This window comes from Opisthorchis viverrini, assembly GCF_000715545.1.
Source record: "Opisthorchis viverrini unplaced genomic scaffold opera_v5_245, whole genome shotgun sequence".
Lineage (NCBI taxonomy): Eukaryota > Metazoa > Platyhelminthes > Trematoda > Opisthorchiida > Opisthorchiidae > Opisthorchis > Opisthorchis viverrini.
The window spans coordinates 315,713-325,813 of NW_008751904.1; the positions used below are offsets into that span (position 1 = coordinate 315,713).

The following is a 10,101-nucleotide window of genomic DNA, read 5'->3' on the forward strand; positions in this document are numbered from 1 at the left end:
CGAGACTCTTCGGAGTTTCGTGAGATGCGCACTGCTGATGATTCCCAATAAGAATGAAACAGCTGTACAGTGCTTCTCGGCTTTTCAGCATAGATTGGCTTCACTTACGGGTGTTGGTGCCTTCCGGGATGAGTCCAAGTGACCCCTGAGCGTTTGGCTAGAGACATTGCAGGGATGTTCGAGATGACCCAAGTGGTTAGAGCGCGAATTTACTGACCGGAAGGTCCGTGGTTCGAACCCGACCTCTGCTTCTCGTCTTCCGCTGTCTAGGCTTGGGCAACCTGGCAGTATCCCAGCCCTCGTGCAACCTTCGGGTGGCATGGCAGCCAGGCACCGACAGAGTGTTACAGCTGAACGACTATTTTTATTTTTTATTTGATGACCTTTATCTTCTGGCACTTTGTCCGCTAATCGGGAGTGCATATGATACCATCGATGTTGACAATCCAGCTGTGTTGCCTTTCCGGTCCACAACTATCATGCAACTGGCAGAATCCACAAAGGCCAATCCAGGCAGCAGCGGCTGAAGTATCAGTAGTATGTTCGAAACACGGGTCATTCAGTTAGGTTCACGCTTTTGCTTGTCTGATAGTTCAATACCCATTAAGGTATCCTGTCAAGGGCTGGTAGGACTGCGGAACGGGCCTTATTCCACTGGACGAATTACATTGACGGTACACAGACTATACGTTTGGGTTTTTATCTCCATTTAGCGTTTCCCCTTCTGCATTTCACGAGACCTTGTGTTCCACTATCAACTGGAAAGCATAATGCCGTTAGAAATGACAGTATGGTCGTCCGAGCCTTGATTTTCATGCGGCGGAACCCCATTAAGTGATGATATAATGAGATGACGACGCACTTTTCATGAGTTCATGCTTGTTCGGGCTCTCTTAGCAGTGGCAGTCGTTATCTCCCAGATCAGCATTAAGAAGCACCTCTGTTGAATATTCTATCCGGAATCTGAAATCCGACATGTGACTTTAAGCACATTTTGCGCTTTGCGGTTTCAGTTAGCCATATCCCACTGGAATACGAATTCTCCTCATTTTTGTCGTCTGTCACCGTCCCGCATACTGTTGTCTCATAGAACCAGAGTGCATTTATATTCCTGTTTTCAACTGTACATTTTGCGACCAATCCCCACTCAAAAAAGTCGCTTTCTGTACTCTATCTCTGGTCAGTAACCGCCGCCAACCAACTGTGCCGAAGATTGCACAATCAGAATTTTCTCTACACACCCTATTGATGTTGTAATGGTACGCGTACACATGCGCTCCACTCGCGGATGCGTAAAGGTCTTTTTCTTACACCTGCGTCATCTGGACTTGTTCGACGAATGTGTTGAGGCTTTCCAGGGCATGCCATCACGGACAGCTGTTATACCGTGCATCATTTTGGCTTCTCTCCACCTTCAGTCTCATTTTATGGGATCAGAGATATTCGGAACATCGTGGACAGCTTTTCAACCAGCGGTTACTCTGATAGTACTTAGAGATGGCTCAGTGGTTAGAGCGCGAATTTACTGACCAGAAGGTCCGTGGTTGAACCCGACCTCTGTCTCTCGACTTCCCCTGTCTAGGCTCGGGCAACCTGGCAGTATATCGGCCCTAGTGCTCCCTGCTTCCTTCAGAGTAGCATTCGGGTTTCGGGTTATCTTCAAGGTCAGGAATGCTGTTATTGACCGTGGGTGGTGCTCACCAGAAAGCATTGTGCTTCTGCTGTAGACTGTGCTATGGTTTAGTCTGGTCAACGCCAGTGTAACAGGCGCGAGAATGGGAGTGAATTGAGTGACTGTCAACAATTCGAACCAGTTGAAGGTAATATCTCAAACTCATTGTCTTTCCTGCTATGTAGTGCTTGACAATACTAAAAACAATCGGAGATTGGTTGTGTTTGAGATCAGATGTCTGGCAAGTATGAGGAGCTAGCACCCGCCTCCGGAACTGCATGCCACATCCAACCATGCTAAATGCGATTTACTCAGCTTCTTGTTCAGCCAACTGAATTCTCTATGTCCGTTGAGAATAAGACCGGAGGGCGAGCACTTCTAATTTCATCAGCATGCCCTGCTGGTGGTCCATAGTTTTTGGAGTGACGGTGTATGCCAAGACTGGTTTGTGGGCTAGCATGACTCCGAAGGCCTAGGCTAGCTAGGGCCAGCCACTATTCAGCGTGGTCTGTACATTTTTGGTAATGGGGAGCCACCTCCAACACAATTAGGTGAAGTGGATAGACGATCACACCAAATGGAACAATAAACAAGAAAAATGATATTAGAAAATAAGAACAGGCCCCGTCGGGTTATTGTATCTGAAAGGAGAGTGGATTTCCAGTAGCCAGAGGCAGTGTTCCAGGTGGCTTAGCGATTAAACGTGAAATTACACTAAAGATTGACGAGAGCTTTTCGACAACGCACTACTGGTTTCGTCCTTATTGTGGAATACAAGGCTGGTGGAAACTCGAGAATTACGTCTACTTGAGCGGTCCTAACAAGGGTGTAACCGGAATCGAGCTATCGGAGAGTCCCTAACAGCCTCACAAGTACTGTTACGACGAAATGTTTGAAATTCTATGTCACGAACAGTTTCTTATATGCTCACTTATGCTGAGTCGGTTATTACTTCAGGTATCCAAATAAGCTGAGATCTCATGCAGAGCCAAGCCAGTCATAAATACCTTCACTATTGGGGACCAAAACGGAGCGAATGTTTCCCAAAGCACAGCTTTTTTCCCACTGTCTGTCTTTTGTGTGTCCACTATACCATTGACGACAACCGTGCTGTTGTCTATTTCAGGGTTTAACTGTGTTGGCTTCAGTAACAACGTGCCTTGTCACCTACGTGAAGCCATAACATACGACACTAGGGTCCTCCGAGAGACGGGCTATCCAACATTGCTTTCTTTCTTAAACATAAGGTTGAATAAATGAACCATAGGTAATCCGTTCCAGCAGCCATTTTCTTTATCCTAACCGATCTATCGAACGCGACACGAAGACCGAACTACTGTGTGGATGTCCAAGCCTAAACTGGAGCACTCAAGTTTGGTTCGAACCACGAACCTTTCGGTCGGCAGCTTGGTGTTTTAATCAGTGAGCCACTTGGACCGTAATTCGTCGGATCTTCTTAGTGTCATTATGAAACCGGTCTTGGGATCACTCTGTTCTGTTGATACATATTGCTGTTTTACTTCGTATTCATAAGATAGCGGAAATATGTAGGCATGACATTAATCAGTCGCGTTCTTCTCCCCGCCATTCATGCTTCCATCAGAATGGTCGATGTCGGAGGTCAACGATCGGAACGCCGAAAGTGGATCCATTGTTTCGAAAGCGTAACCTCAATCATGTTCCTCGTCGCTCTGTCTGAATACGATCAAGTTCTGGTTGAGTCGGATAACGAGGTTTGTTTCCACACTCATCAATTGTTTTGTTTCTAACTGGCCACTTGGTTTGGTCTCTTGGTTCGGACTTTGTTTGCTTACTGGTCATCAACTTTCACGACACGCCTTGAACATCATTGCTCCACTTCCTTACAACCATGCTAAATTATTCACGGAGAGCTTTGATGAGAAACGAACGAAATGGAAAGAAGGGGACATTGTTAGGTTATCACAGACATTCCACGTCGTCTACGCCTCCGCAACTCCATGAACCAATCTGAATAGAACTTGATTGCATTGCCTAAACGTGGTTTTCACTGATCTCTATCCCCATGTGTCAGTTAACACAGGCAGAACGGAGAGCAACTTGGGTGCGACAGCTACCAAACTGGTGTCGCATAGTGTTCTCGTACCGCTTTTTCTTTCCATTCCATTCTGATGTCCTTCTCTCTTCATCTGTACAGAGCGGATTTTTTCAGACAAACTGTTAGGATAAGTTGTTCACCTCAATAGGCAGTCGGTGTCTGGAGTGTGGGCTTTTTCACTGACCAGGTTTTTTCTGTAATCCATCCCTTTCTGTGGTAAGACAACACTGCAATTTCCATAAATATAGTGCGACTGACTGCATAGAAAAAACACCACTGTTCACCACAAAAGACAGCCCGGTGTTGTTTAAGATAGCTTCGCAATACGATTGTCCATAGTACAGACGTCTGTTGCTCTTCTGCTCCTGATTGTTGGTTCCGTTGGTGGTTGAGTAGTCGCATTCCAGCCAGTATCGCTTCTCGCCTTATTTCATCTGGAAGCTTTTTCGATGAAAAAAGAAGAAAAGGGGAGAGGGGTAAAGCTAACACCAGCTTAGTGAAAGCAGTGCTGAAAGCTCACACCTTCCGACACTCATTCAAACCATATGGATAAACTATGACAGCAATTGGCGGCTGTATCATGCAGCGAGGTGGGTCAGTGGTTTGGGAGCGAATTTACTGACCGGAAGCTCCGTGATTCGAACCCGACCTCTGCCTCTCTACTTCCCCTGTCTAGGCTTGGGCAACCTGGCAGTATCCCAGCCCTCGTGCTTCCTTCGAGTGGCATGGCAGCTAGGCACCAAAGGGTGTTACAGCCGAACCGTTTCGATCACGCAGCGTTTCTAGCCACGGGAAAGTCACGCGGACTTAACCTAGAAGGCAGGTCGTACCTGCATTACTCAGACTTTTCGTAGTTGCTTTCATGCCCCCGCGGTCGAGCTTCCCAGACCTGTAATCATGAGGAGCTCGTCGCGCCATGTTCCGAAACTCAGCTCGTACAAACTAACTAGCCCTACCAAGGGTGAATCAGTCGTTGGCTTTACTTGTCTCTTGGTAATGAAGCGATCTCATTGGCACTCAATCGAGGACTTTAGCAAACCATACGCTTCCGTCTTATTTGTGTCCGAATCGGGATGGTAGGTGTGTTGAACGTCAGCAATTCAACGATAAGCGATTTCGGGCAATCTTTCTTTTCGACTAGACACTACTACCTGCCGTAAATGACAGACCAATTGTCACGGAGAACATGTGAGGATTGTCTTTGTCTTTCTTGAGGAGCGATAGGCCATCCGTGTGAAGAACTGCCGTGTGCTAACAAACAACTTGGCTTTATTAGGTGAAGATAATAGGGTGGTGAATGAGTCTGCACCAAATCTATATCAACAAGGATTCTCTCAAGTGGAGACATCTAGCGACAACTTAATTGTTTAACATGTACAGTCGCCCTTGAAATTCGTCAGCTAGGTATATCCACGAATCCCCATTGAACATACCGTACCTAAATACAAAATTGTACGTTTGTTGATAGTCATTCATCTGAGGCTCAGCTGCGTTCCGCTTGAATCTCTCGTTGCCCTCCTACCGGGCAATCCTCTTGGTGCTGCAGTCACAACTCGACTGAGGAACACTCTACATCGCGCAAGGTTAAGTTTAGACTAACGCGAATAAACGGAATTAAACACTACGGGTTACACTCATCCTCCGTGTATGTTCCTCCTACATAAAGAACATTTTCTCATAACGGCTGTTCCTCCGTTCCCCCGGAACTCTGCAGATTCAATCATGCGGGATATAAAAAGATCACCAATTGTACAGCATACGCCATAAATCATCACACTACATACGTCTTAGCACAGCCTACTGACTGTCTTCCAACTATTTTTTTGCGTATTTCGCCACCCCATTACGNCTACTGACTGCTTCCAACTATTTTTTTGCGGAATTTCGCCCCCCATTACGTGGATGTTGCATGGGGCTGTATATCCACGGTGGAACTTCTCTTTTGTTATTCTGCAAATCCGATATAGGGCAGTTTTATTCCATCTTGTAGCAAACAGTCTGTCATAGGCTTTGTAAGGAGTCTGAAAGTGTGGTGTGTTAGAACCTGCGACACGGCGCGAATGTTAGGTCCTCAGGTCACAAAGCAATCAATCGAATTCGTGCGTGGGCAAACGGGCAATCAACATGGGGAACTTGGATTTGCTAAAGTACACCTTTCGGAGACAGCTGAGACGGTCGTGATAGCACAACTTGACACTTGCTGCATGCAGACGCATGCCACAAGTACCTAGGAGTGGTACCTTGTTAGTTGTGGAACAGTAAGCAAATGGCCCGCTATTCACACAGGAGTATGCGAAATAAAGCAAGACAGATGTTCAGTTTCCAAAGAAACCTACCATCAGACAGAGGTCACCTTTGATGTTTATGCAAGGAGAGGATAAATACAGATACCTTCGATTATTTGAATGCTATATAATCTAGTCCGATGAACACTTTTGATTCCATGTTCTGCCTTCATAGAATCGGTTGGAAGAAAGCAAGGCTCTCTTTCGGACAATCATCACCTATCCTTGGTTTCAACAGTCCTCAGTTATGCTGTTCCTGAATAAGAAGGACCTGCTTGAAGAAAAGGTGCTCTATTCTCACCTCGTCGACTACTTCCCCGAGTATGACGGTGAGTTTCGTAAGGGTTCCGCTAGCGAGACGATGCGTGATTTACCGTAAAAGTTCACTAATGAGCCATATCTTTTTTCACCAGAAACTCGAGGGGCGACAACCATTCCACTAACTGGAGCGCCAGGTTCACTCCTCAGTTCAAAACATGTACCAGTGATACAGAACATGTCTGATTCTATGACCATCGGGTTGTGTTTCAATGCCGGACTCCTTCTGTTCTTACCTAGAATCACCTTAGTTCTCTCCTTGCCTGGAGCACTCAAAGTGCGACTATTCGGTGGCCTTACGACAGCTATCTTTTCATCAGTGTGATAAAACGAACTTTGCGCGTGGGCTGTTTGGTGCTGGCATCCGGCGTTTGTCGTTCAGTTAGCTCGTCACACTGCTGTAGTAGTACATAAACGGCCCTTTGACCTGTCCTGTCAGTGGTGGAATGGCTGATCCTTCCCAGCTTATTACGCCGCCTGTGTTAGTGATCATTTCTACGAACATGATAAGATCAATTAGCCGATTCCACCAGTTTACTGGTGACAGACCGGCACCAGAGGCGTTTCAGGTAGACGATGCCTGGAAGCGGAGATCGGTGACCAGATCTGCGCAGATTGCGACACGATGGTGAGTTCCGTGGACCATCATCACCACCATCATCGATAGCATTACATCAGTGTTCAACACCGATGCTTCACTGCCTTACAACCATGATTTATTTGAAAGCCTTATTGTAGAGAAAAGAATAAAGGTGGACGGGGAAGGGACTTAGTGCTAGCTTACTACGATCATTTCGAGGTGCCTACGCCTCCAGACATTCACTCGGGCAATCTGGATAGAAACTGACAACAAGAACGCCACTGACATCGGTCGCCAACCAGGCGCGGTGGGAATCACCTGGAGGTCAAGTTGCCCCACGTAACCAGACAGTACTGGCGCAAGCCTTAATCTGGCTGTGTGTTTGCGAATTCCGGTATCGTTCTCGCGTAATATATCCCCAGTCAGTAGCTTTTTTGTTGGTGAGCTTTGCTGAGCGTTGCACACCATGACATTGCCTTTCGAATTTCATCGATAGGTAATTATCTCATATAGCGGACTTTCGGAATTCGCAGCAAGCATCACTGATCGAAAACCTGCTCCGGGATGTTCTGTGCTTCCTGAAGGTTTAGTGATTGTAGAACGGTTTGCTTGCCGCTCAACATCCACCTTTTTGACCCATCGCCTACTGACAGGAAATATTTCCTTTCAAGCCTAACCCTGGATTTGTTGCTTGCTTCTGTGCGCAGGTTTAGTTGCTCTCAAACCTCCTACAGGTTGCCCAAGAGACGTGTCGAAAAATTCGACTACCTGACTTCTTGTTCTAAGGGCATTGTTTTCTTTGTCCCTTTACCCGTTTGTCTGATCTCGTGCAGCTTCAATTTGTGTATCTCCGAACAAACGTACTAGACAGTCTCCTAACCCGTATCTGTCATATTCCCTCTGCACCATTCTATCCAACTTCCACCTCCATCAAGACTAGATGTGATTCTGTGCATTTCCCTTCCCCAACTGTTTGCATTTCAGGTCCACAGAGAGATGCGGAAAGCGCGCGAGACTTTATCCTAAAGTTGTTTGTTGAACTCAATCCGGATCCGCACAAAATTATCTACTCCCATTTCACCTGTGCCACCGATACGGAAAATATTCGCTTCGTATTCGCAGCGGTCAAGGACACCATACTGCAGCTGAATTTGGCCGAGTACAATCTGGTCTGATCCCCAATTCACCCCTTACCTGGTCTCAGCAACTCTCTTACACCCTTGGTGAATCCCGCCGTCGATGAACAACTGGTCCCTTCAACTCCTGTGTGAGTTTGATCTTCCCCAGATTATGCCACCTTTGTACGGTACACGCTATTCGTTATGGAGCCCATTAGCCGCACAATGCTCTCAGCTGCAAAACCTTTACAAGTGGAATAAATCTCTTTACGCAAAAATATTGCATTTTGTCGCGTATGCGCTCAAACCAAAAACCATCCTAATCTGCATTCATATTTTTGCAGCTCACCGATTTTCATTGTCCCCTGGAACAATCATACCTCTGGCGAAAGAAGTCTGGTGGAATACTTTCCTAGCATCGCTGATACCTTGGGATACCTAGGTGGGGATCATAAGACTGGACTCTTACTCCGAATTCAATTGCCTGTCTCTATTAGTCCAAAATGGCACGTCGTAGCTTTCGAAAATTCAATTTCATTGTGCGAATACTGAGCGCCTTCGTTATCGCACAGCGTGTCACGAAATAATGCAATGGGACTTTCAACGACATCTGTCCTCCTCTACTAATATAGAGTGCTATTCTAGTCGCTGTGCTGTCTCGTAAGAGAATGAATATTAGCGTCATGCTTACTATCTCAGCTGATTGCAATCGCCTTCGATTGCTTCAGCCTCCAGTTTTACTTCATCCGGATTCCGACATCCTGACCAACTTTGGTCGGTTATTTTGGTACCGACACCTCTACAGTGTACAGTCGACACGTGTCTAGTGTATACGTGGAGGTCACTTTTACAGAGCTGGGAATTTGGTTTAGTGTGCGTAGAAAAATACTGCTATGAACGCGTGCTAAAATTTTTCTGTCAACGAAGTTTAATTTTCTCGCCGCCTGATAGCGTCGGATTGTTAGGTGGTCTGTGGAACGCACTGGCGATTCCCAGAAAATCAGAGACGATAGTCAGACCACCACAGAAAAGGTGTGGTGGTGAATAATCGAAGGGCACCCAAGAGCGCACGCTTTTGTTGTTACCCATTCACTGTCGCGCTGCTCTTTCACCAGGTAACCAGTTATGAGCGTTCCGCGGATGGGCGCGGGACCGATCCGTCAGTTTTATCCTTTCCTTCACAATAAGGCTTCAAAGTAAATCACGGCTGTACGGCAGCGGGGCATCAGCGTTGAACACTGATTTCACGCTGTAGACGATGATTACGGTATACTGTATTTGTCGTGGAATGATTTATTTAGCTCGTCAAATGTTCCCCAACCACCTCATCACCGAGTTCAAAATATGAATCTAGCCAACGTCTCTATGTAAGTTGTGAATGGTTTATATACTCCTGAAACCTGAAGTTCGAGAACTAGATTTCATAATGCGCGTGAAGTTAGTAATCTTTGTTAACCTATATAACTCCTTCATCTTTGCTGGGAATCTTTAAGGCTATTTGAACCCACAGGTTTCCGGATAGGTGCTTAAACGGTGTCATTCATGTATGACCGATCAACAATGTGACCCATTGGTGCATAGAATCACTATAACTCATGTCACGTGAGTTATTTTTGACTAGCTTCTAGAATCCATCCATTGCTAGTGATTCCGAACAAGGATGCCCAACGTAGTTCGGCTTTCCGGTATAAGTTAAAGTCACCTGTAAGATGAGATTTGGATGTACATATGCTGGTGTTTGGTCGGAAGCACAGATCCCGTATTTTTTTCTGTTTTGATCGTTTTGAACGATATTGCTTATTCTGGTTCTTCACATTTCCTCGGTTTTTTCCAGTCGACCTGCTTTTCGCGTGAGATCGTCGTGGGACTTGTTCTTACCAGGAAATCGACCAGTCAATCGACTAAAAACCACCATGTGCTACTTCGCAACTCGACAACATTCTAGAGAGACCGTCCTTACTTCCACCGAAATGCTTGCTTTTACTTTCCTATTGTTGAGCAGATCTTGTGATTAGGGGAAGCCCGGAAAAATGAAACCAATTGACGTTTAG

General features: G+C 46.1%; 1 protein-coding gene across 1 annotated transcript in view; it reads left to right on the top strand.

Annotated features, from left to right (window-relative positions):
- T265_08966 (hypothetical protein) overlaps nt 1–10,101 on the top strand; it is a gene marked incomplete at both ends in the record, with an annotated part of 20,449 nt that overhangs the window by 9,143 nt on the left and 1,205 nt on the right. Inside the window, 4 exons of the mRNA XM_009174913.1 lie at nt 3,276–3,405; nt 6,210–6,363; nt 7,917–8,199; nt 9,885–10,101. The exon at nt 9,885–10,101 is cut by the window's right edge and continues 1,205 nt beyond it. Coding sequence (XP_009173177.1) covers nt 3,276–3,405; nt 6,210–6,363; nt 7,917–8,107 — 475 coding nt within the window. The remainder of the gene's footprint in view (nt 1–3,275; nt 3,406–6,209; nt 6,364–7,916; nt 8,200–9,884) is intronic.